At 40.9% G+C, this 27,628-nt stretch overlaps 2 protein-coding genes across 7 annotated transcripts; both read left to right on the top strand.

Annotated features, from left to right (window-relative positions):
- The first annotated feature begins 678 nt into the window (after nt 1-678).
- LOC106084231 (uncharacterized) lies at nt 679-1,910 on the top strand. 4 transcript variants are annotated; one of them, XM_013247786.2, is made up of 4 exons: nt 679-759; nt 985-1,216; nt 1,272-1,397; nt 1,467-1,910. In XM_013247786.2, exons 2-4 carry the CDS (start codon nt 1,073-1,075, stop codon nt 1,791-1,793), a joined length of 597 nt encoding a protein of 198 aa, XP_013103240.1. In that variant the 5' UTR covers nt 679-759; nt 985-1,072; the 3' UTR covers nt 1,794-1,910. The 4 variants fall into 4 exon arrangements, with proteins under 4 accessions (XP_013103240.1, XP_013103239.1, XP_013103238.1 ...); XM_013247785.2 differs by having other exon boundaries at nt 686-775; XM_013247784.2 differs by lacking the exon at nt 679-759 and adding an exon at nt 773-858.
- A 6,883-nt stretch (nt 1,911-8,793) lies between these two features.
- LOC106084244 (glucoside xylosyltransferase 1) lies at nt 8,794-19,233 on the top strand. 3 transcript variants are annotated; one of them, XM_013247807.2, is made up of 5 exons: nt 8,794-8,880; nt 9,107-9,153; nt 9,214-9,502; nt 17,714-18,056; nt 18,890-19,233. In XM_013247807.2, the coding sequence occupies exons 1-5, from the start codon at nt 8,809-8,811 to the stop codon at nt 19,201-19,203; spliced, it is 1,065 nt and encodes a 354-aa protein (XP_013103261.1). In that variant the 5' UTR covers nt 8,794-8,808; the 3' UTR covers nt 19,204-19,233. The 3 variants fall into 3 exon arrangements, with proteins under 3 accessions (XP_013103261.1, XP_013103260.1, XP_013103262.1); XM_013247806.2 differs by lacking the exon at nt 8,794-8,880 and having other exon boundaries at nt 8,889-9,153; XM_013247808.2 differs by lacking the exon at nt 8,794-8,880 and having other exon boundaries at nt 8,889-9,157.
- The last annotated feature ends 8,395 nt before the right edge of the window (nt 19,234-27,628 follow it).

Raw genomic sequence — 27,628 nt, 5'->3', positions numbered from 1 at the left:
GTTCAACGTATGCCTTGTTAACCAATCACTTGCCTTGATACAAAAGAAAATCGAATTTCTATTGGGTTCATATAGTCGGCGTTGACAAATTTTTTCACAGCTTGTGACTCTGTAATTGCATTCTTTCTTCTGGCAGTTATCAGCTGTTACTTTTAGCTTGCTTTAAAAAAAAGTGTAAAAAAAGCATATTTGATTAAAGTTTATTCTAAGCTTTATTAAAAATGCATTTACTTTCTTTTAAAAAATCCGCTTTTTGGGCAACCCAATATTTCCAAGATTTTTAAAGCAATTAAAATCTTGTTAAAAAGGTTTTTAAAGTCAATACCATATTTTTATGTCCATCTTTCAAGTTATTTGGTTTATGGATTTTATAACCACTTCAATTGCAAAATAGTTAATCAATAACACAAATTCTTTTATAGGACGGATTTCACACATTTTTTTTAATTAAATGTACAAATTTCTTATTTGCACCTAGTTGTGATTTTTCTGTGTAGTGGAAATCATGATTAATCATTTCTTACTATCTGTTATTGCTTGTTATCGATAACTTACCAGTACAACTTTGCACTGATATTTGATCTAGGACATTTGTCTTGCACAGGATCTCTGGCTCTTTTAATATACCTTGAGCTAAATTTAACGTTTTTTATAAAGTGCTCTGGCAACATTGGCTTTTGATAAGTATTTATACGGCATCATTGTACGAAGCATGTTCAGTGGGAATATCGATTTATATTTTTTAGCAAGCGCAGTAAAGTGAGTTTTGTTGAAGGTATATAGGAATTAAATATTTTGTTTAGTAGTAGATCAGGATAAACATTATTGTTTATTTATTTCTGTTCGGTTCTTCAAAAGGTATATAGGGGTCTTGTAAATCAATACGTTTCCAACATCGATTTTTGAGACTAAAGATTTATTATTTATTTTGTCTGTATTGCTTTAAAAGAAATCTATATATATATTCCTTCTATATTTTGGCAGGTAATTATTGATATCCTGTGAATGGTAACAATATTTTAAGATTAAAAACAGGCCAGACAAAAGGTTTATTCAGTGGTCGAGCATAGCGATGGGAAGTATCGACAAGGCATGTATTTCAGGATTTTTATGCCGCCTGTGCTCAGAAATGCATCGAATAGTTATCCACATATATGGTGACCAAGGCCAACGTCTCTGTCTGGTAGAAAAAATTAATGGTTATTTACCAATAACGGTAAATATAGTAAACGTCATTAAATAGAAATTTCAAGAGGTAATCAATTTTTTAGATTTCCCCCACTGATCCACTACCTAAAACAATCTGTACAACATGTTTAAGACGAGTGGAGCAACATTACGATCTGTTAATGCGTTTATCAAGAATCCGAGAAGAGAGATTTGTGCGTCTTAACAAGGTTGGCTCTTTCTATACCAGCAATTATCTCCTTAAAGCCAATGATCCTTAACACTTTTTTTATCATTAGCGTCGAGTCGAGGAAAGGCCAATTCAAAATCTTCCAGATGTATCAAGTCCAGAACCCTCAGAAGATGAAATGTACCACAGCGATAACGAAACCAACAGACGGCAACCCCAACCAGACATCCCTTTGCGGGAACATGCATTAACCTCGTCATTCACTTCGTCAGTATTAACAGAACAATCATCAGCAGATACTGCTGAATCTATTGCGCAAAGTGCAGTTAATACGGACGAAGTTGCCTTTGATACTTCCACATATCCATCAAATTTGTCGCAATCAAATGATGCTGGTGATCGGTTTGAGTCGGCTTTGCCAGTGCTTAACGACTGATGGTATTTAGTATGTTAGATAAGATTTACTTTACCGTCATAAATATGATTTAACTCTAAAAACGTATAGTATAAACCTCCCTTATATTTTCCACTGAATAAAATTAAATTAATACAACATTCACAAGTTCAATTAAATGATATAATATCAAATCATACAATCGTATTCCTGTTCTGTGTGGTCAGACCCTATGCGGCGGGGTCAGATCATTCGAAATTACTATTGATCGAAGATTTTTCACAATGGAAAAGGAAAACCAGAGATCACAACACACCAACCACTGTGAGGGCCCTACATTTTGGCACTTAGTTCGCGTGATAATTAAAAGTTGTGTGATGTCCTTTATGTACAATTGGAATATAATAAATATATTACAATAAAATATGGCCAATCGTAAACTCTATCGCTATATAGGTCGATTCCAATGGATCCATGTGTTTTTTCGGGCGTGCCCTCCCTGCTGTCCTTGCGGGTTCCAGTCTAGGACATTTCTCGCTATATATCGCACGTTCGACGTAGGATATGACCCACCAAGTCCATTTTATCACCCAGATTATTACATTGACAGGGGAAGTGTTTGTTCTTATTTGAAATACGGTTTGGCCAGTAAATTCGAAGTATTTGTCGTAGGCAGCGATTTATGTAAACTTTGACTTACCGGTAGTCACTTTTGTCAAGCTCAAAGTTGTGGAGCCATATAATAAAATAGATTTCACACAACTATTAAAGATCCTAAATTTTGTGAGATGTCACTGCATCTCCAAACTTTGTTGAGTTTAAGAAAGGCACTTCGAGTCTTGTTTACAAGTATGCGTATGTCTGCCTCTGATCCTCCGTCTTTTATTATTTTGTTGCCAAGACAGGAGACGTTGTCAACGTCTTCAATGATATGGTCGTTTATTGTGAGCGGTGTCAGATTTGATGTTCATATCCTTATCAATTTAGTCATTGCTGTGTTTATCCTCAGGCCTACATATTCATTCAGTCGTTCCAGTTTCGCCTTTATGTGCTCGAAGCGACACGCAAATAGGCATATATCAAAGGCCGAGGCAGTCGTTAATACACCATCGTATGCCATAGGGTGCCTCAGCATTAGTTGCTTCTAATACGGAGTCTAATAAAATTAAAAATAGCGTCAGTGACAGGATGCAACCCTGATTCACTCCTTTGTCGATCCCGAAACGTCGGCCCTATTTTCCATTGAAATGGACTGAGACTTCAGCATTCCTATACAACTCCCTAATTAGTGCCGCAATTTTTCAGGGATGCCCTTATGTTGTTGTAGCAGTTTATTGTGTTCTATCTTTCGTCTGCTTGATTCTGTTGAGTGTCAAGACCCAGGAACTCCGCGACTAAGATGGGGTGCGTCCACAGGGATCTGGGTCTAAATCGAGTGGGTCTGGCCGGGCAGTTAAACAGGTGACGTGTATCGTGCGGTCCCTGGTTACAATCGGGACATACATCTTGCACGTCGGCATCAATCCTAGCACTGTGGGAATTGAGGCGTCTGCATTTGCCGGAACGTAATTGAGCCAGAACTACTCTGGTTTGCCGGGGGAGGTCGATTTCTTCGGGTGCAATGGGTGGCGGTCGTTCTCCAAGGACTACATCCACCCGGTAGCCAATTAACGCGTCTGCTACCGTGTCTGCATGAATGTTGTTCAGACCCGCTTGATATGCCGCTTGTTCTAGAGGTTCTCTCTTGTAGCGCTGAACCTCACGCTCTAGATCGTGTAGATCTACCTTAAGGCTTCTGGGCGGTGGGTATCTATCCACAAGATGATGATTTGGATGATTTCTGCAATAACAGCCCAAAAGGTATTGCTTAGACAGCATGTAGTTATGTTTTTGCACGGGTAGTATCTTTGTCTCCCGATGGATGTGGTGCACATGAGAACTGAGGAGACAACCCTTCGCAGTTCGGAGGGCGGCATTCTGACAGATGTGATTATTATTCCACTGTTATAGGCAATCCCGTGGGAGCCGGTTGTACTTACCGGAGTGATCCCATGGAGTCCTTCATCGGCAAAAGCTGCCGCCTCAGTGTACAACACACTGCTACAACAAGGTTTATTTGTCTGCACCCCAAGTGCTGCCAGCAAGTCACTTGAGGACCTTGTTTCTACTTTTGACTTTATCGTAAATTGCTGTAGCATGTGGGGAGAATGTGTAAGAGCTGTCAAATGTGACGCCAATATTTTGGGACTCTTGATTTCCGCATCGACCATCGCAGTCAGCTCACGCGTGTTCGTAGTGAACAATGTGACTGAAAATTTGGTGGCAGATGTTTTAAGATTTCTTGCAGCGAAATATGAGGCAAGTTCGTTGATATATTCCCAATCCACCACCTGGGGATGTGTCCGATGGAAGAAGTTACATGGAACTCCACACGGGAAATCTATACCAGAGTAAAAAATCTATATGTCTGACGTTATATAAGATAAGATCCGAGAAATGGTTATATGTAAAAAAATCTTGGGAATAATTTTCGACAACCTTCTCTCAATGTCGGCCCACACAACTACAATCTACAAACGGGCAAGGAACAAGAGCAATCGTCTAATCTAGGGCCGGCAGCACCGGGGGAATGAACAAGAAACCCGTATTGACGACCTGTAAGGCGATCGGGCGACCATCAGAACGCGGTGCTAAGGACCATCACAAGATGTCACCAAATGGCAAGCACCGACCTTCTACACGAGGATACTAAGATTTTTAGGATTAGGAATTATTGTGAACTTCTATCTGCCCAGGAGGATCGGAACAACTCTGGCCCAACTATGATCCGAATTGTGTAACAGGCTGAACTCGTTCAAGGTTGGACGATACCATCCCGAATATCTGAATGCGGCACTGGACCCCATGCCACCACACATTCTCACAGAGAGAGAGAGAGAGAGAGGAGTGGACTAGAAAGACAGAAGAATCAATACTTGCCACGTCTCGCTACAACAACAACAGATTTACTTGTTTACTTGACCCAGATTGGGAATTGGTTTATTCGGCATGATTTTCTAAGAAATTAATTATTTTTGAATGTATTCTAAAAAATCATTTAAAGAAGTTTGCTTTAAAGGAAAGGAAAGGATGTCATATGTGGACATCAGTCCGAAATTACGACCAATTCGTAAAATGGGACAACATTAAGTTTGTTAAACGAAACCAATTGTTTTCTGAATTTCCATTTATTTCAAAAACAAACTATTAAGTCGGGAGAGATATGCGGCTGATACCAAGGCGGATTTAAAATGTGGTCTTATTTACACAACAACAACAAATCATACGGTGCAACCCCCATCTCGCCATTAAAGATTTTATTTCTGAAATATTTTTTTAATTTTTTCTGTAGTGCGGTGCTCCAAAAACAACGAATGCGTGCTTACGAAAAACGAACTTTCCCTAATGGCTGGTACTATGTTCGTTTGTTCCCATTAAAAACCATGTTTTCCGTGATTAATTTTTTGAAACATTACACATATAACAATGATAAAATAACAATTTCATTTAAATGATAACATAATAATATGGGAATTGAATGGAATCAGCAAGCTTTTTTGGTTTAAAATCCATTATATAAAAAAAGTAATCGGTGAAAAATACAGCGAAAACGAATATAGTACCAGTCTCAACATAGAGACTTTTAAACCGGTGTTTTCTCCGGTTTATTCTGGGAAAAGAAAAATACGCCGAAGCAGTCACACAATGGATTAAAATGAATGGTGATGCGACCGGTAATTTGTGTTAATAGGGGTGAATTTACCCCAAACATCTTCAGGGATGATATTGTTCTCAACACAAAGAAAAAAAATGGGGTGGTTTTTTATAAAATTAAACACACAAAGGCAAAGTAACTTGCCGAGATGGTGGAATTTTCCAATTCAGAGTGTATCCAAATTCTACTAGAACGTCAAATGCTATGTTTGAGTTTTAAAGATTTTTACTTTTTTATTATTTTACAACGGTATTTATAAAACTTAATTGCATCTTAAATGCTGGTACTACGTTCGCTTTTCCGCGATATTTTTTGCCGATTACTTCTTTAGATAAAAGATTTTAAAGCAAAAAAGCTCGCATATTTATTCAGAAGCATATTTCTTCATTACTTATGGTAAACTTTTAATAAAATTGTTAAGTTATCATTGATATTTGTGCAGATTTCAGCAAAGTAATAGCGAAATACATGGGTTTTCAACGGTGAAAAATGAATATAGTACCAACTTTAAATCGAGGGTTGCCTTCTATATCTCGGGATTGGACAACCCTTGAGTTGCAATCTGCCAACTGACAACTCTATCGTAAAGCTTGACATTTTTGAGGTTATACGTACTCAGAACGTTTTGATATACGAGCGATATTTGTATTGTTTACAGTAACTTAAAAGATTCACTTCGCCCAAAAAATGAAATTAAATCGTGAACATGGTCGTGCGATTATTTTTTTAAGACTTTCGACGTGGATTAACTAAACAACAGTGCATCGATGAACTTAATTCAATTTATGGAGATGAAGCTCCATTAAGGACCAGTGTTTATCGATGGTATGGTAAATTCAACGGAGATGGTAGTTCAATCCAAGACGAACTTAGTGAAGGTCGTTCAAAATCAGTTGTTGTTCCAAAAACTATTGATGCTGTGCGCCAACTGGTATCGCAAGACAACCTTAGGCATAAGTGGGACCAGCAAACATTCAATTTTGCATGAACATTTGACCGTCAGAAATTTTTTTCACATTGGATCCCACACAATTTGTTAATGGCTCAAAAAAAAGACTCGTGTCGATTGGTCGAAAGAAATGCTCCAAAAGTACGCAACAACTGCATTTTTGAGCACTCAAAATATCGATTTAATGAGTCATCCGCCATATAGTCCTGACTTAGCACCGAATGATTTCTTTTTAATCCCGTACGTAAAAAATAATATGAGAAGCGGTTGATGCGTTCAGAATGCATTCTTTAGAGATACCTCAGAGTGGCAAAAGTGCTTCGACAATTGGTTCAAACGCACGCAAAAGTGTATAGATCTCAATGGGGAATATTTTGAAAAACAATAAAGCGAATTGCGATGATAAATATATATTTTTGCGTTCTCTAATCCTGGAATATAAAAGGCAACCCTCGTACTAGGTTTATTTGACAGTTCCATAAGAGAAATCTGTCAAATAAAGTTGCATTAAATTTTGTGAATATGGGCATTAATTTATAATGTAAACTTTTATAATCTTGGTGCAATTAGGGTTGGTATTCTATTCTGCTTTCGGAATAGTCGCTGAAATTTTTAATTGTTCCGCGAGCGGAATTTGACTGTAATCAAATGTTGTTATTTCCATACCAAAACACTTTTTTATCTGAACTTATTGTTGTCTCAATTTAATGTATTTTTCGCAAATAAATGAAGAAAAACAAACCAATAAAACAAACAAAAATGATGCCGGCAGAGTACTACTTTTCCGCCTATTCGCCGCCGAATCCCGTCCACGATTCGCCGACAGGACGGGATTCTAAAAGGTTGTTATTTAGCAATAATGCATGACGTAATTAACAGGTAGTGTACCGTAAACAGTTGAGTAAAATTTTTTCTCGCGAAGTGCACTATCATTCAACGAGTTTTGGTTGTGTGTGTACAATAGTTAAGAACGATAACACACACAAACAATGAAAAATGTCGCGAATTTGTAACATACACAAAATCAGAGTTGCACTAATCACTGATTTTGACAGATAGTGCACTCAATATTTTGTTGTTGGGCAACTTCCACTACCTGTAAATGAATATATATTGATTTAATTGAGCAAAGTCCCATGTCAGTAATTGTAAATTCATTTGTGTTTTGGTACCCATGGCGAAACAATTTAGGTGGTCTCAATTGTACAACAACCACAAACCATATGTTGCAATCCGCCATCAAGCTGATCGTCGTTTTACCAACACACGCAAACAAATTTATGTGAGTGTGTGTATACGTGTGCGTGCAAGAGCGGAGAATATGCGAGAAAGAAGATAACTACAAAGAAAATGCAAACAAATGTCTATCATCTTAATATTGTCAAACCTGGCCTGCTGTTAACAACTGTTCGTGTGAGACCACCTTTTTAAATCCGCCTTGTTTGACACCCAACTTGCGTGCGGCATAACTTAGCCGCCTACATTGTGGGGGGACGTCACTAAATTTAAACGACTTATTTGGCATAAAATAAGTAAAGTTATTGTTTATTATCATTGACAACGGGTTCTAAAAGGTTGTTATTTAACAATAATAGGCAAAAGTATAGTTTTGTGCTGGTATTTTATTGAAATAATGGCGCCGCCGTTTAGTGATTTTTCTAAAATGGCGTCAATAGTTTGTTTACCAGTCATAAGTTTCGTTCATCATTTTCATGTAAACAATAGAAAAAAAAAAGCAAATTTGCATTGGCATTAATTTTTCGTGAATTAATGGTTCGTGAAGAAGGTTATATGTACCAATCTTCCTGAAATTGGGATATAATTAATACAGATGTCTTTAAAATAACATTATTTAGCTTACTCGCTGTGTTTTCCTCTTTTTCAAAGCAAGACCTAAAATATCTCCATATTGCAACGTTCGCATTTCCAATATAACTGCTAGCAGTAATGGAAAATATTTTTGAAAAATATTCATTACGCAAAAAATTATTATTTTCTGGTTTTTCCTGTTGCTGTTGTAGCAGTGTGATTTACACTGGGTGGCAGCCCTTTGCCGATGAAGGACTTCATCGGGTCAATCGAGTACGTACAACCGGCTGCCATGGCTTCCTGTATTATTATGTGGCGCGCACATCTTGTTTACTTTTGATTTTTGACAAACGTCAAAATTTGTGTAAAAAACAACCCCCTACGTCATTTTTACATCTCACCATAGGAGATTGCTATCATTCGACACACGCTCTAAGGGTTAGAAAAAATGGTCGATTGGCACAGCAAAATTAATTTTTTTTCTCACCACTATAAAAAAGAACCCTCTACGTTATTTTTACATCTCACCATAGGAGATTGCTATTATGTTCAAAATCCCAAAATTTTTAAATCTATCCGACCAAATTTGGTGGAAAAAGCCTAAAACGGCAACACTGGTTTGTATACATTGCCGGAATCTGCTCTTAATTAAGTTGTTTGTTTTTGTTTTTGTGTGAGGATTACATATTGTAAATGTTCGTGTTATAGAAATAGAAAGAACATATCAATGGATTTCCACTAATTTATTAATGAGAGATGAGGCTTCACAAAAAAGTTATAGCTTTAACTAGTATTATTGCTACATTTATAATATATTTAATTTACCATGGTAATTTTCCACAGCCTACAAGTATTTTTCCTTCGCATACTACGAGGAAAAGAGTTGTGCAGTATGTATGGAATACGTGTGCTTTGTAAAATGTAATTTTATTGTGATATTTTCTTTTTAGAGAACGGAGATTTAATATAGCAGTAGTCGCATGCGGACAACGGTTGCAGGAGACGCTGACGATGATAAAGTCTGCCCTGCTCTTCAATCACTACAAAGACAAGTTGCACTTCCTAGTGTTCTCTGAAGATCAGTTGGGAATCAGTTTCAAGGAAAAATTAAGTGACTGGAAATCACTTATACCAGATATTTTCGATTTTGATGTTTTACCTTTGCGATTCCCGCCAAACAGTGAAACTGAATGGAAGACTCTCTTTAAACCATGTGCAGCTCAGCGTCTATTTTTACCGGTAATTTTAAAGAAAATTCTATCCGCCCTTTTCTGAAAAGTAGTTCCATGAGAGTTGTTTTTGCCTACTCCCACCCAGTTTCTCTATTCTGAATAAGAATTCCTTGGGAGTTTTTCTTTTCCTTTTCCCTTATTCTACCAACGAAAAATGGAAATATTTCCGATTATTGCGAATTTATTATTTTTTATAGAAAATGCTTGAAGTTCTTAAAGAAATGTATGTTACTTAATTATTATTCACTTACTTTTCAGAGATACGTATATATGGCAGCTATATCTAAATCTAAAACGATTTCTATGAAATTCACCAGTGATCAGAAGAGTTACAAGAGAAACATTAGCGCCTAATTTCGGGAGAATCGGTTATCAAATCACCAAAATATTGCAGTATTAGTTAAAATCCGACAATATTATATATATATAAACCGATTCCGATGAAAATTGGTTTATATTAACAGAGAAAAAAAGAAAATTTTATTGCAATATTAGTCCAAATCGGGCGGCAATATATATGGGGCTCGACAGCAGTAGTGGTGTAGGATATAATAACCTGTATGCTGTCATGAATTATTGTCATATGAGTAGCAAGATATGATTGAATCTAGATCGTAGATGGCACCAACACACATCGCGCGGGGCAAGAAAAACTGGACAGATGCACACGTACTGGCAGCAGTTCCGTGTGACTTCTTTCGGTTGACGCAAGCTGACTTCCAAAATGTTGCAATGCAAAGTTTGGATACCGTGTTTAAATTTCATATGTATGCAAAGTACGATATGAAACACACTAAATGCAATACATATTTTGTTTTTATTAATTATGTTAAAAAATATCAAAAAAGTGTTAAATATTTTAAAACTGTTGCCAAAACGTGCCTTAATTTGTTACCTGGCCATTTTTCTTCGTCTATTGTTACCCATAGCAACAAAAATGTCAACGACCAAACTGATGCGTGGTTGCTGTTTTTACATATTGAAATGGTATACAATGTAAAAATTTGTGTCGTGGCATTTTGAAACACTATATTGTTCCAATACAAAGCAACTTACTTTTGGGAAGTCAGCCGCATTGTTTTGGTCTCTGAAAGGAAATTAATTTACTTGATCTTTTGGGTTTTACTGTCCCTGATACAAACATAGTTTAGTTCTTTAAACCGTGGTACTGTCGCCATAACTGGTCTATATCATTAATTATATCAAAGCACTTGGTGCCACATTTGACAGCCGCCAATTGCACTTCAAACTATAATTGAGTAATTAGTAATAGGCATAAATCCTTTAGTAACTCTCAGGCACCACTTGGTCTTGCAACAGACCTAATCACCCAGTTTGGATCCCCACGTTCTGGAGCGAAAGAAACAGTTACGCAAACGATGACATTTAAATAGACCAGCCTATCTGGCAAGTCCTCACAATGCTATTGAACTTAAAGAAATAAAAGTACTGGCTAGAGCAGTTTAGGCTGGATAACACCAATTTATCAGATATGTGTCTCGCCAGTAACCAGGGAATCAAATTGTAGCTTTTTTGATCTCAATACATTTTAACAGAATCTTAGCCAAATATCCATGGATGATGACAGAACATTGGTATCACAACACATGATTAGCGTGGCAAGTTGTAGGTTGTAGTTGGGCACCATCAAAATACAAAGTTAATACATGCAAATAAGTGTCTACAACAACAACTACAAAAGCAAATTTAACTTTTTTCTAATTTGTATGCCCTTAACCATAAAATAGGAGGTATTCTAATTTCGTCATTCCGTTTGTAATACATCGAAATATTGATCTGAGACACAACAAAGTGCCTATATTTTTGATCGTCTTGACATTCTAAGTCGATTTAGCTATGTTCCTCCATCTGTCTGGTGAAAGCACGCTAACTCACGAATGAATAAAGGCATGCGCTTGAAATTTTGTACAAATACTTCTTATTAGTGTAGGTCAATCCCATGGCAGCCGGTTGTATGTACCGGATTGACCCGATTGAGTTCTTTATCGGCAAGAGCTGCCGCCTCAGTGTATAACACTCTGCAACAACAACAACCAATCTCATGGCAACCGGTTGTACGTCCCGGTTTGACCCGATGGAATTCTTCATCGGCAAGGGCTGCCACTACAGTGTATACCACACTGCTACAACAACAAAAACATTAATGTAGGTCGGTTGAGATTGTAAATGGGCCATATCGGTCCATGTTTTGATTCAACTGCCATATAATTCGATCTTGGATCTTTAGCTTCTTCAGGGCGCAAGTCTGTCCGATTTCGCTGATATTTTTTATGATTTGTTTTGTTATGACTTTATGTAGCTGTGCTAAGTATAATTTAAATCGGTCCATAACCTGATATAGCTGTCATATAAACCGATCTGTGATCTTGACTTCTTGAGCCTCTAGAGTGCTCAATGATTGTCCAACTTGGCCGCAATTTAGAGCACACAACAATTACTTGATTAGGAATTGCTGAAATCCCATGGCAGCCGGTTGTACGCACCGGATTGACCCGATGGAATTTTCATCGGCAAGGGCTGCCGCCTCAGTGTACGTGTTCGTCTTTTTTCGTCATGGGAGAGGCACATCCCGGAGTGCCTTCTCCGTACGCTTCTGGTCCGTGCCGGGATTGAAAAGAACCCCGGACCCTGGTTCTGTTCCGTTTGCCAGAACCGCCTTCATCATCGGTCAGTGTCGGTGAGGTGTAACCGGTGCTTGGAGTGGGTACACTTCCGTTCTTGCTCTGGCCTAACTTCGCTACGGGAGTATAGTCATACTGGCTATGTCGCTAGGTGCTGTGCGAACAAAAAAGCCAGCAGTGGGTCACAAGCGTCGCCGTCGTCGCCTTCGTCGTCGGACTATGTGACCCCCCCGACCTCTCCCGTACGGCAATTTATGCAACGACAGCACCCTAGCCCTACTATTGCCAGTCCAGTGCCGGGAAGTGTATCGTTCTTGCAGTTAAACTGCAATGGACTGCGAGGCAAGATTGATGAGATTGTAGATTTTATGAGTCGGAAGAGCATATCGGTCGCAGCGATCTAGGAGACAAAGCTGACTAACACCTGCAGCTTGCACAGTTGTCACGGCTACAATGTGCTACGTAAGGATCGCTCAAGGAATGGAGGTGGGGGATTGGCCTTTGTTATACACCATTCCGTGCAGTATAGACCTATCTCGCCTGCGCTTGACGCTAGTGACCCATACATGGAATGTATGGGGGTAGCAGTCAGGTCTGGTACTGCCGAGATAGAGATATACAACGTGTATATACCGCCGGTTGGTAGCTGTGTCCCGATTAATGGCCAGGCCTACAGCCCCGATATAAGTGGGTTGCTATATGGCCATGGTCGTCTGGTTCTGGGGGACTTTAATGCACATCACTCGTCATGGCATTCTCCCCTAGATAACGACCAGCGTGGCATAGCTTTGGCAGAGCAGATAGATAGCTCCACGTTTTGCACGGTGAATGAGGATGCCCCCACTAGGATTACGAGGAGGTGCTGCAGCTCGCCAGACATCTCAATTGCATCCCCTGATCTCCTGAGTGACGTATCCTGGCAAGCCGTCATCTCTTTGGGGTGAGACCACCTCCCCATAATCCTCACCATCGACCGACCACCCGACTTCATAACCTCTGAGCGCCGGACGTTCATCAATTACAAGAAGGCCAATTGGACCGGCTTCAGAGAGTATACCAATCGCCGCTTCAATGAACTGCCACCCCCCTCTGATGTGCTTGTGGCCGAGAGGAAATTCCGAGACATCATCAACGCAGCAGCCGCTCGCTTTATACCAGCCGGTCGAATACCGCAAGTGCGACCCAATTTCCCGGCGCAAGCAGTGGTACTCGCAGACGAGCGTGATGGGATTCGTGCTATGGACCCCGCTAACCCCAGAATCAGCGAGCTGAATCTGGAAATAAACAGGGTAGTCAACGAACATAAGCGGAATTTGTGGCTGGAACACTTGGAGCAATGTAACTTAGGCACCGGTGCAGGCAAATTGTGGGCCACTGTTAAGTCTCTCTCGAACCCCGGTAGACGGGACGACAGGACCTCAGTCACTTTTGGCGAGATAACCGTGACTGATCCGAAGAGATGCACCAGGTTGTTCAACCGTCAATTTATTGTGCATCCCGAGAGAGACAGGGCAAGGAGGAGAATCATTAGCCGTATTCGTGGTCTCCGAGCCGATGAACAGTCATCACAATTTACCGTGGGCGAAGTTACGAATGTCATCCGTGGCGCCAAATCTTCCAAGGCGTTGGGCCCCGACGGAATCTCTACAGTGGTGCTGAAGAATCTGGATTTACCTGGAGTTGAGTACCTTACAACTGTCCTTAACCTGCCATTGAACACTCTTATAGTTCCCGATGTCTGGAAAATGGGCAGAGTGATCCCGCTACTGAAGCCTGGTAAAGACCCGAGTTTGGGGGAGTCGTACAGACCGATCTCCCTTCTCTCACCAGTGGCTAAGAGGCTTGAGGCATTACTCCTCCCGAGCCTCGTAGGAGAATTTCCATTCGCCGAGCATCAACACGGATTTCGGAGACTGCACAGCACAACAACAGCTTTGCATGCCATCACCACACACATTTGCCGTGGCTTCAATCAACCCAGGCCATGTGATAGGACGGTCCTCGTGGCACTGGACCTATCGAAGGCATTCGACACGGTCAGCCATGCCAAATTATTTGAGGACATCGCCAACACGTCCCTCCAGCCAGTGTGGCCAGTGTGGCCGCCAGTAATTTGTGGAATTTAGGGATAAGAAGTCAAAACACCGTAGAGTGAAACAGGGAGTTCCCCAAGGTGGGGTGATATCTCCGGCTGTGTTTAACCTCTACCTATCCTCCATCCCACCTCCTCCAGACGGCATAGAGATCGTATCATATGCGGACGATTGTACGATCATGGCATCAGGCCCCCCACCCATTGATGACATCTGCGATAGGTTGAACGTCTACCTCAACGAGCTTGCCTCATATTTCGCTGCAAGAAATCTGAAGATATCCGCCACCAAATCTTCAGCCACACTGTTCACTACAAATACGCGTGAGGTGAATACTGAGCTGACTGTGATGGTCGATGGAGAAATGATTCCGACCATCAAGTGTCCCAAAATACTTGGCGTCATATTTGACAGCTCCTACACTTTCTCCCCACATGCCACAACAATCTGCAATAAAGTCAAAAGTAGAAACAAGGTCCTCAAGTCACTCGCTGGCAGCACTTGGGGCTGTTATCGCAGAAATCATCCAAATCATCATCTTGTGGATAGATACCCACCGCCCAGAAGCCTTAAGGTAGATCTACACGATCTAGAGCGTGAGGTCCAGCGCTACAAGAGAGAACCTCTAGATCAAGCGGCATATCAAGCGGGTCTGAACAACATTCATGCAGACACGGTAGCAGTTATTTTGGTAGCGTTAATTGGCTACCGGGTGAATGTAGTCCTTGGAGAACGACCACCCCCCATTGCACCCGAAGAAATCGACCTCCCCCGGCAAACCAGAGTGGTTCTGGCTCAATTACGTTCCGGCAGATGCAGCCGCCTCAATTCCCACAGAGCTAGGATTGATGCCGACGTGCAAGATGTATGTCCCGATTGTAACCAGGGACCGCACGATACACGTCACCTGTTTAACTGCCCGGCCAGACCCACTCGACTCAGACCCAGATCCCTGTGGACGCACCCCATCCTAGTCGCAGAGTTCCTGGGTCTTGACACTCAACAGAATCAAGCAGACGAAAGATAGTACACAATAAACTGCTACAACAACAACCATTCTGTGCAATATAGACCCATCTCGCCTGCGCCTGGCGCTAGGGACCCCTACATGGAGTGCATGGAGATAGCAGTCAGGTTCGGTACTGTCGATATAGAGCCATACAAAGTGTACAAACCGCCGGTTGGTAGCTGTGACCCAATTAATAGCCAAGCTTACAACCTCGACATAAGTGGGTTACTATCTGGCCATAATCGTCTGGTTCTAGGGGACATTAATGCGCATCACATTTAATAGCATTCTCCTCTAGGTAACGACAAGCGTGGTATGTCTTTGGCAGATCAGATTGAAGGCTTCACGTATTGTACGGTGAATGAGGATGCCCCCACTAGGATTACAGCAGCTCGCCAGACATTTCCATTGCATCCCCTGATCTTCTGAGTGGCGTATCCTAGCAAGCCCTTATCTCTTTGGGGTCAGACCACCTCCCCATAATTCTCACAATTCTGGTTTCTTAGAGTATGCCAATCGCCGCTTCAGTCAACTGCCACCCACCTCGGATTTGCTAGCTGTCGAGAGGATATACCGAGACATCCTTAACGCAGCAGCCGCTCGTTTATACCAGCCGGTTGAATACCACAAATGCGGCCCAATTTCCCAGCGCAGGCAGTGGTACTCGCAGACGAGCGTGATAGGATTCGTTGTACCGACCTCACTAACCCCAGAATCAACGAGCTGAATCTGGAAATAAACAGGCTAGGCAACGAACATAGGCTGAATTTGTGCCTGGAACACTTGGAACAATTTAACTTAGGCACCGGTTTAGGCAAGCTGTGGTCTGCTGTTAAGTCACTCTCGAACCCCGGTAGACGGGATGACAGGAACTCAGTCACTTTTGGCGACGTAACCGTGATTGATCCGAAGAAATGCGCCAGGTTGTTCAACCGTCAATATATTGTGCATCCCGAGAGTGACAGGGCAAGGAGGAGAGTCCGTAGTGACAATAGTCGGATTAACATCCGCAAGCTCTTTTCAAGCAAACCTAAAACAGTTGAAGTAAAACAGCTAATTTCGAAAAGTTCCTTTCCTTATATTTTCCTTTGCCTATTCAATTAGAATAGGAGGATTAACTTCGAGGAAAAAATTGTTCTGGAACGTTTTACTTTTTAGAATTGTTTTAATCTTAAAAAAGCAAGGAGATTAACGCCTGCTTTGAGGATGGCACAATCCGCAACGATAGGGTGCCGGGCCATAACGGAGTAAGGGGGAACGAGAGGGCGATTTGGCAGTAAAGATCAGAGAACTGCCGTCGATAAACTTGGTTAACCCGAAGCCTTTCGGATCGACGCAGTCCGATTTTAGGGCGTGTGCGACAAACGCGCATTTAACACTGGAACAGGGAAACAGACGGCAGGACGGCGAAAATCCTATGGGGTGATCTGGATCGTGAGAGGAAGAGACTGAAAGGAAGTAAGAAGGAGGTCAGTATAGCTTTTGGTGTCATAGCGGGACACGTAGGACTACGAGCTCACTTATGCAAACTCGGTGCGGCAAGTGATAGCATGTGTAGGGCAGGTGGGGAAGATGATGAGACGCTGGAGCATTTCCTATGTCATTGCCCGTTTTCGCGGCTAACAGACACCGCTACTTTGGTGGGGACACGATACCAGATATGAACCAACTTAGGGGAGTGGTATGGAAAACAATGATTTTGTAAAGGTTCTATTAAACGACATGTAGTTGTCTTATGACATGTCAAATTTAGTACATATTGAGTTATACATGTCGTGTGATACAAACGAAACTTACATATGAAAATCACTTTTCAAAATAGCACATGTAAGTTTTTTCGATTAGAGCGTGTTCTATTCCTTCAGACAAAAACATTAAGAAATTAGCTGTTTTTGTTGTCAGTCGAATGAATGCAAATTAAATTGTTTTCACAAATTTATGATTTAACCAGCTTTCTCACAATTTTAACCATTTTTACACATAAAAATCAGATTTTGCTCAAATTTTTAGCTTATGTCATATTAAAATAACATACAGGTGTGATAGCAAAAATGATGAATCGTATGTAAATGAAGAATTTTGACACACATTTTCAATTACATGTGAATACAAAAAGTGGCATGTTATAAGAAATCTACTTGTCGTGTAATAGCGCCTTAAGTAGCACGGAATTCCTCACTTAAAATTTTCATTTTAGGTTACATTTTAGTTGTTAAAGCGCACAACAAGCAGAATACTGGCTTATGTGTATGTCTATAGTGGCATGGGGCAGATTAATATCTGCACCCTCTTTTCAACCTAACCTAATCATAAAAATGATATGTGGGTTAGGTTAGTTCTAGTTAACTATAATATATTTTTCATTAACCAATAGTTAACTACAATATGGTATACGTTAACAAATTTAAATGTTCGATTAAAACGAATTTAATGGCCGACAACTATCAAACCTTAATTACATTTCTATTTTTTAGTCATTGCTGCAATCTTTTGAATCGCTCTTATATGTGGATACCGACATAATATTTCTCTCCCCCGTTTCTGAAGTTTGGAATTTCTTAGCGAAGTTTAACGAAAGCCAATTTGCCGCCCTTACACCGGAACACGAAGATCCTAACATTGGATGGTATAACCGATTTGCACGTCATCCGTATTATGGATCTCTGGGGGTTAACTCTGGTGTGATGTTAATGAATTTAACCCGAATGCGTCAGTTTAAATGGGAAGAGCATGTCTTGCCCATACACCGAGAATATAAATTACGAATCACATGGGGAGATCAGGATATAATAAACATCCTTTTTTACTATCATCCAGGTAATAATGTACATTTGATAAACTATTTTGACACAAACATTTTTGACATTGCACCCAATTTTTCTTTATTTCGCTGAGCATATGAATAAATATAAAAATTAAAAAGTGTTTCTGTGTTAGCAACTCTATAATATGAGGATTTCATAAAATGCAGTTTGTTTTAACTTACACGGATTTTCTCTACATTTATTTTTTCAAAACATAAATTTTCAATAAAATATTTGTTGTTAAATGGCATAGCTATGTATCTATTTTCTGATTTTGTTTATAACTCTTTGGTTAAATTGATCTTACTGAAAATTTGCTTTAGCGTACGCAAAGCATTAGTACTTGTACAGCTCAGCGCAATAAGTTAAATTGTGAATTTCTAATAAAAATCGATACAAATATTTTTAACTATTCACGGATATTAACAAATTACCAATTCGTTTTATTGTAATTATTTTGGTGCATACTTACGGTCCCATAGAGCCTATGCTTGATATTTTTTTAAATCACAATAACTAAATGCATGTTTCCAGCAAAGAGTTCTTGAAATTAAAATTAAACAATCCGATTACATAAAAAATTTGAACATTAAGGTTTAAGATTAGCTTAGATAGAAGGAAATAATAGATATATGTATCTGCATAAGCTCAATTCGAACTTGTTTCTTTGGAGTTCATGGTCGTCCAACTGAGTCCGAAGAATGCCCCAATATAATTCTGGAGATTTCAAATATTTCATTTTGATTATTGTAGAGAATTCCTTTTAGTTTTATTATACGCGAGATGATTAATCTGATCTTTATCTACAATAAATGACGGCGAAACTAATTATTCTCCATTTTTCAGAGAAGCTGTATATATTACCATGTGAATTCAATTACCGCCCGGATCATTGCATGTATATGAACGTGTGTAATACATCCACCAATGGCATTAAAATCATACATGGCAATCGTGGTTATTTTCATTCCAATAAGCAACCACTATTTCGCGCAGTTTTCGAAGCGATTGAAAATTATCAGATAGGGAATAATCCCTACATAGATTTTTTGATACCACTACTTAATGCTTTGGAGGATCCACTAGTTTTGAAATCGAATTGTGGAAAATTAAGGAAAGAAGCAACACTTACGGCGTCCAAAATTTTTATTGAACAATAAAATTAGTAAAAGTATCGAAATATTTTTGAAACATTTACACTAATTTTTGAAACACTAATCTCTAATTTTCATCCAAGCTTTTTTCACACCAATATGACAAGTTATTTATATACAATTGTATTATTACATTTTACACCAATAAACAAAAATGGTTTAAAACATATCAAAATGCAATACTTTGTTAACGTTTTATTTGGTATTTGATTACCCAACACCATAGGTTTGGGATATACCAACCTAGCCATTCCGTTTGCAACATCTAGAAATATTGATTTGCCACCCTATAGAATATATACATATATTTTTGATCGTCGTGAATTTTTAAGTCAATCTTAGCATGTCCACCTATCGAAATCATGCCATGGCTGCCGGTTGTACGTACCGGATTGACCCGATGGAGTTCTCCATCGGCAAGGGGTGCCACCTCGGTGTACCAATCCCATGGCAGCCGGTTGTACGTACCGGATTGACTCGATGGAATCTTCATCGGCAAGGGCTGCCGCCTCAGTGTACGTGTTCGTCTTTTTTCGTCATGGGAGAGGCACATCCCGGAGTGCCTTCTCCGTATGCTTTTGGTCCGTGCCGGGATTGAAAAGAACCCCGGACCCTGGTTCTGTTCCGTTTGCCAGAACCGCCTTCATCATCGGTCAGTGTCGGTGAGGTGTAACAGGTGCTTGGAGTGGGTACATTTCCGTTCTTGCTCTGGCCTAACTTCTCTACGGGAGTATAGTCATACTGGCTATGTCGCTAGGTGCTGTGCGAACATAGCCAGCAGTGGGTCACAAGCGTCGCCGTCGTCGCCTTCGGCGTCCTCGTCGTCGGACTATGTGACCCCCCCGACCTCTCCCGTACGGCAATTTATGCAAAGACAGCACCCTAGCCCTACTATTGCCAGGCCAGTGTCGGGAAATGTATCGTTCCTGCAGTTAAACTGCAATGGACTGCGAGGCAAGATTGATGAGATTGTGGATTTTATGAGTCGGAAGAGCATATCGGTCGCAGCGATCCAGGAGACAAAGCTGACTAACACCTGCAGCTTGCACAGTTGTCACGGCTACAATGTGCTACGTAAGGATCGCTCAAGGAATGGAGGTGGGGGATTGGCCTTCGTTATACACCATTCCGTGCAGTATAGACCTATCTCGCCTGCGCTTGACGCTAGTGACCCATACATGGAATGTATGGGGGTAGCAGTCAGGTCTGGTACTGCCGAGATAGAGATATACAACGTGTATATACCGCCGGTTGGCAGCTGTGTCCCGATTAATGGCCAGGCCTACAGCCCCGACATAAGTGGGTTGCTATCTGGCCATAGTCGTCTGGTTCTGGGGGATTTCAATGCACATCACTCGTCATGGCATTCTCCCCTAGGCAACGACCAGCGTGGCATAGCTTTGGCAGAGCAGATAGATAGCTCCACGTTTTGCACGGTAAATGAGGATGCCCCCACTAGGATTACGAGGAGGTGCAGCAGCTCGCCAGACATCTCAATCGCATCCCCTGATCTCCTGAGTGACGTATCCTGGCAAGCCGTCATCTCTTTGGGGTCAGACCACCTCCCCATAATCCTCACCATCGACCGACCACCCGACTTCATAACCTCTGAGCGCCGAACGTTCATCAACTACAAGAAGGCCAATTGGACTGGCTTCAGAGAGTATACCAATCGCCGCTTCAATGAACTGCCACCCCCCTCTGATGTGCTTGTGGCCGAGAGGAAATTCCGAGACATCATCAACGCAGCAGCCGCTCGCTTTATACCAGCCGGTCGAATACCGCAAGTGCGACCCAATTTCCCGGCGCAAGCAGTGGTACTCGCAGACGAGCGTGATGGGATTCGTGCTATGGACCCCGCTAACCCCAGAATCAGCGAGCTGAATCTGGAAATAAACAGGGTAGTCAACGAACATAAGCGGAATTTGTGGCTGGAACACTTGGAGCAATGTAACTTAGGCACCGGTGCAGGCAAATTGTGGGCCACTGTTAAGTCTCTCTCGAACGCCGGTAGACGGGACGACAGGACCTCAGTCACTTTTGGCGAGTTAACCGTGACTGATCCGAAGAGATGCGCCAGGTTGTTCAACCGTCAATTTATCGTGCATCCCGAGAGAGACAGGTCAAGGAGGAGAGCCATTCGCCGTATTCGTGGTCTCCGAGCCGATGAACAGCCATCACAATTTACCGTGGGCGAAGTTACGAATGTCATCCGTGGCGCCAAATCTTCCAAGGCGTTGGGCCCCGACGGAATCTCTACATTGATGCTGAAGAATCTGGATTTACCTGGAGTTGAGTACCTTACCACTGTCCTTAACCTGTCATTGAACACTCTTATAGTTCCCGATGTCTGGAAAATGGGCAGAGTGATCCCGCTACTGAAGCCTGGTAAAGACCCGAGTTTGGGGGAGTCGTACAGACCGATCTCCCTTCTCTCACCAGTGGCTAAGACGCTTGAGGCATTACTCCTCCCGAGCCTCGTAGGAGAATTTCCATTCGCCGAGCATCAACACGGATTTCGGAGACTGCACAGCACAACAACAGCTTTGCATGCCATCACCACACACATTTGCCGTGGCTTCAATCAACCCAGGCCATGTGATAGGACGGTCCTCGTGGCATTGGACCTATCGAAGGCATTCGACACGGTCAGCCATGCCAAATTATTTGAGGACATCGCCAACACGTCCCTCCAGCCAGGCCTTAAACGTTGGGTCGCGAATTATCTGTGTGGCCGCCAGTCATTTGTGGAATTTAGGGATAAGAAGTCAAAACACCGTAGAGTGAAACAGGGAGTTCCCCAAGGCGGGGTGATATCTCCGGCTCTGTTTAACCTCTACCTATCCTCCATCCCACCTCCTCCAGACGGCATAGAGATCGTATCATATGCGGACGACTGTACGATCTTGGCATCAGGCCCCCCACCCATTGATGACATCTGCGATAGGTTGAACGTCTACCTCAACGAGCTTGCCTCATATTTCGCTGCAAGAAATCTGAAGATATCCGCCACCAAATCTTCAGCCACACTGTTCACTACAAATACGCGTGAGGTGAATTCTGAGCTGACTGTGATGGTCGATGGAGAATTGATTCCGACCATCAAGTGTCCCAAAATACTTGGCGTCACATTTGACAGCTCCTACACTTTCTCCCCACATGCCACAGCAATCTGCAATAAAGTCAAAAGTAGAAACAAGGTCCTCAAGTCACTCGCTGGCAGCACTTGGGGTGCAGACAAAGAAACCTTGTTGACCACGTACAAAGCAATTGGCCGGTCTGTGGTAAGTTATGCAGCGCCAGTGTGGTCACGTCAGCTTTGTGACACGCAGTGGAATAATATTCAGATCTGTCAGAATGCCGCCCTCCGAACTGCGACGGGCTGCCTCCTTAGTTCTCATGTGGACCACCTCCACCAGGAGACAAAGATCCTACCAGTGCGAAGACATAACTACATGCTGTCTAAGCAATACCTTTTGGGCTGTTATCGCAGAAATCATCCAAATCATCATCTTGTGGATAGATACCCACCGCCCAGAAGCCTTAAGGTAGATCTACATGATCTAGAGCGTGAGGTCCAGCGCTACAAGAGAGAACCTCTAGATCAAGCGGCATATCAAGCGGGTCTGAACAACATTCATGCAGACACGGTAGCAGACGCGTTAACTGGCTACCGGGTGAATGTAGTCCTTGGAGAACGACCGCCACCCATTGCACCCGAAGAAATCGACCTCCCCCGGCAAACCAGAGTGATTCTGGCTCAATTACGTTCCGGCAGATGCAGCCGCCTCAATTCCCACAGAGCTAGGATTGATGCCGACGTGCAAGATGTATGTACCGACTGTAACCAGGGACCGCACGATACACGTCACCTGTTTAACTGCCCGGCCAGACCCACTCGACTCAGACCCAGATCCCTGTGGACGCACCCCATCTTAGTCGCGGAGTTCCTGGGTCTTGACACTCAACAGAATCAAGCAGACGAAAGATAGTACACAATAAACTGCTACAACAACAATAACAACAACAACCTCGGTGTACAACACGCTGCTGCAACAACAAAGATTGCGGTCCCGGGACGGATGACTATGAGCATCACCCAGGCTGGAGCTTTGAGCTCCAATCTGTGTGACTGGGAGCTACCGGATGCGTCCACAGGTTGCAGATAGCGGAATGCTCCATACGGAGTAGTTGCCACTGCAGTCGCGGACAATCAGCGGTATCGAGTGGAAAGTCTTAGTGAGAGGCCAGACGGCATCAGCTCTTGCTGAAATACTGAGTGCCTATGATGCTCGATAGGGCAAAGCGAGTTTAAATAACCAATGGCCATCATGTTCACCCGGCGATCGGTCTTATAGACCGGAACGAGCTTGCTCGCTTATCAGAGCTTGACGAGGATTGCCACCTCCATATGTAAATATGGCTACAACAACAACAACACGATAGCAGTCCCGTCATGGGACCTGAGTGCCTATGATGCTCGATATGACATGGCGAGTTGTAGGCGAATTTAAATAACCAGAGGCCTGTTCCTGCGGATAGCGGTCCTTTTGACTGGAACGAGTTTGCTCACCTACAGGAACTTGACGAGGATCTCCAACTCCACATGAAAATGTGGCTACTACAACAACAACAACAATGATTGCGGTCAAACGAATAAAAATATTATCTTAAAAATTTGGACAGAGAAATGGGTCATATCGGTACAAATTTGGATATAGCTCTCTCAAAAATGTTTCTTCGATTTAAATCCATGAGCCCCAAGAATAGACATATTTTGTCCGATCTCCAGATTATTCTTCTACGGCCACCTAGAAGCTTAAACTTTTCCCGGAATTGGCGGAAATTTTGTTCATTAAGTACACATATGCCCTTGTGTAAATTATTTCAATGCGTAAATGGGGGCTAAGATGCCATACCATATTTCAGAGGGCAATAATTGTGGATTCTCTACAAAATTCTTTAATATTACAGTACTCGACTTATCGACTCCTTCTTTCTATTCTAGTAAAGTGGAAATATCGACGGATGTCGTATGTGTTTTGTTATTTTGTCTAAGGTTATATGCTTGCTACTATGGACCTACGCTTAAGCCAGTAATCGGCTTGTTGTGCACTAACCAGTCACCTCGAAAAATAATCTAAGTCTGGAATTCTGTGCCCCACCCAGGTGCCGGTGTCTGTTAGCTGCGATAGCCAGGCATTCACACTCGACGCCGTAGCGTTTACACCACCAACTGCCTTGGCAGAGGTAACTGAGAAGTTCAGGGTCAATTTGGAGAACGACAAAATTTCCTTGTTCTTCTTGACTATTCTAAGGCATTTGACACTGTCTTGACTGTTTGACATCTTTACAATTTTTCTTCTACGTCCGTTCGTCTTATTTTGTCGTACCTGTCACACCGCCCTCAGTCCGTCAGTTATAAGTCTTCTGTATAGTTTGGATAACTGAATAATATTGGGTTGCCCAAAAAGTAATTGTGGATTTTTCATATAGTCGGCGTTGACAAATTTTTTCACAGCTTGTGACTCTGTAATTGCATTCTTTCTTCTGTCAGTTATCAGCTGTTACTTTAGAAAAAAGTGTAAAAAAAGTATATTTGATTAAATTTCATTCTAAGTTTTATTAAAAATGCATTTACTTCTTTTAAAAAATCCGCAATTACTTTTTGGGCAACCCAATAGATTCCGGTGCTTCATGCCATATCTGTAAAGATCACAAAATGTTCACTAAAATTGATAAAAGCGTAAATAAAGACCTGCAGTTGGCGAATGAAGAAAAGGTTACGTCCTGCGGCAAAAATAGTAATGTTAGTTTGTCAAATGTGTTGTATGTACCGGCCGTAAGCCTAAGTATTTTATCAGTAACAGCTGACAGAAAAAGGGTGCAACATTACTTTTGAGGAAAACAGATGTGTTGTCAAAAGCAAAGGCCAAATAGTGATGGTTGCAAAAATGAATTCTGGTTTGTATACATGTGGTGAAAGCGAATAGTTAAAAATGGCGGTATGCGGAAAGAAATGCATTCATCATTGGCACAAGGCATTTGGTCACAGGTAGGAAGAAGCTTTGAAAATCATGAAACCAGAAATTTGGAATAAGTACCGGTTCCGTCGTTGAACTACTACGCACAGATTTTTGTGGTCCAATGGAGGTTACACCCAGCGAAAACAGGTATGTATTACATTCATTGACGATTACAGTCGCTACTGCGACTGTATTGATATGAAAAATACATATCGTTCATATACAACCGTTTGAAGATAAAGCCAAAAATAATACGATCTAACAGAGGCAAGGAGTATATCAACAAAAACGTGGCAGAATATTTGGAAAATTAAGACCTATTAATGCAGTAACAGCGGGTTATACACCTGAACAAAACTTCGTAGTAAAACGCAAAAGCCGCAGTATAATAGAGATGACAAGGTGTATGCTGGCCGAATCAAAAATGCCGAGAGAGCTATAGGGAGAAGCCGTATATATTGCAAACTACTTAGCGATTCGTATGTCATTTGTGAATTTTCGGTGAAACTGGTTTTGTGCATATGCAAATTGCAAATTTTGCACATGAACATTCTGATAGGGAACAGGGGCAATCTTCTCACATATCAATGAGAGCAGTCCGATTCAAGCTTAAGCTCGATGACAAGAGGCCTCCTTTTTATAGCCGAGTCCGAACGGCCTGCCGCAGTGCGACACCTATTTGGAGAGAAGTTTTACATGGCATAGTACTTCACAAATTTTGCCAGCATTATGATGGAAAAACCACCGCTGAAAAGTTTTTTCTGATGGTCTCGCCAGGATTCGAACCCAGGCGTTGAGCGTCATAGGCGGACATGCTAACCTCTGCACTACGGTGGTTTTGTGCATATTCCAAAAGAAAAGCGGAAACAGCTAAGCGAAAAGTCTTCTAAAATGTATTTGGTTGGATATGATCAACATTCTACATCTTATCGTATGATTGACTATAACAAAAGGATTCACATATCACGTCACACTTGTTGGTAAGGTCGAAGGTGTGCAAAAACAACAACAGCTTACTCCAGAAATAAACAACAAAGATGTGGTTGAAGTAACTTTTAAAAAATGCAAAATCATCAACATCTTCTAATTTTGATATGTTTGATTCAATATATGAAAGCCAAGACGATGACTATGCACCATATGGTGAAACTTCTGATAATAATACCCAAGCTTCAAATAGAATTGAAATATATAAGAGAAAATATGAAACTTAAAAATAATTTAGAATGAGAAGGGGTGTTGAGATAATTCCTTTTTGTTTTCTGTGACATTCTAAATTGTTACAGTTAATTATCATTTATATAAAATGTATGTATGTCATTTATAATTGCTCTTTTCTCTCTCTCTGTCTCTTCCGTTCTAAGTTTTTCATATTTTCAGTCCTGGTTTTGCTCAATAAAGATTATTTGTTTATTAATCCATACTTTAATACAGAATCAACAGAGTTTTTCAATAATTTTTAACATTGAAATCCGATTTTTTTGTATCATGGCAAGTGATTGGTAAAGAATGCATACGTTAAAAATATTTTTAATTATACGAATTAAATTGTTTTTTAATAATACAAATTGTGAATTCCTATTTCTGCTTTCTGATGTGTCCTACTTCACCCATATGAGATGCGAAGAAGTGCGAATGAGCCAAGTATATGTCTAGTTTCATCATATGCAGACAAACAATGGCGTGGGTAGACAAAAAAAAAAAAAAGAAAAATAGAAAGTGTGGTTTTATTTATTGCTTAATAATATAACTTATTAAATAATAATTGTTAAATAAAAGACAATATTTTGTAAATAGTCTTATGCTGAAATAGTGTAAAGCAGAAAAAATTAAGATGTGAACAAATGAAAAAGATACATTCCAAACGAAATAAGAAGGTAGACGTGATATTTATGAATACTATTTTTTTTTAACATGTTGTTATCCCTATAAAGTCTATATTGATTTGGAAAATGATTCTGATTTGGATCTAGATTTCGTGGTATTGTGCACAAAATGCTAAGATTGGTATTTATTACGATTCACTTTCATATGTATATAAATTATTTTGTTCATTTCACTTTTTACAGACGGTATTCCCGACAATGAAGAGAAGCTCACAAAGGAAAGGCAAATTTTTTAAAGCAATATATTAAATTTTTTAACCGCAATTAATCAAATAAAATAAAAAGCTTTTTATTAATGCAAAAAATAACCGCCTTTCTTCTTAAATTAAATTAAATTTAATTTAATTTTATTTAATTTTATAAAAATTAAACTTTAAATTTATTATAATGATCGGAGATTGCAAATGGAAAAGGAAAGTCAAGGATAGCAACACGCCAACCACTGTGGGACGCGTTTCGTCTTTGGTTAGAAGACTTTTCAACCATATTAGGTGTGATGACTTCAAGGGCCGTGCGTTG

Source organism: Stomoxys calcitrans, chromosome 2 (genome assembly GCF_963082655.1).
Source record: "Stomoxys calcitrans chromosome 2, idStoCalc2.1, whole genome shotgun sequence".
Lineage (NCBI taxonomy): Eukaryota > Metazoa > Arthropoda > Insecta > Diptera > Muscidae > Stomoxys > Stomoxys calcitrans.
This window is presented reverse-complemented; position numbering and strand designations above follow the sequence as displayed.

Excerpts from the sequence above, each read along its gene's own strand:
- LOC106084231 (XM_013247786.2), top strand. The coding sequence starts at position 1,073 with ATGGGAAGTATCGACAAGGCATGTATTTCAGGATTTTTATGCCGCCTG. Across the intron at positions 1,217-1,271 it reads ATGGTTATTTACCAATAACG|ATTTCCCCCACTGATCCACT; the intron begins GTAAATATAGTA and ends TCAATTTTTTAG. Across the intron at positions 1,398-1,466 it reads GATTTGTGCGTCTTAACAAG|CGTCGAGTCGAGGAAAGGCC; the intron begins GTTGGCTCTTTC and ends TTTTATCATTAG.
- LOC106084244 (XM_013247806.2), top strand. The coding sequence starts at position 9,020 with ATGAGGCTTCACAAAAAAGTTATAGCTTTAACTAGTATTATTGCTACA. Across the intron at positions 9,154-9,213 it reads ACGAGGAAAAGAGTTGTGCA|AGAACGGAGATTTAATATAG; the intron begins GTATGTATGGAA and ends TTTTCTTTTTAG. Across the intron at positions 9,503-17,713 it reads CTCAGCGTCTATTTTTACCG|TCATTGCTGCAATCTTTTGA; the intron begins GTAATTTTAAAG and ends TCTATTTTTTAG.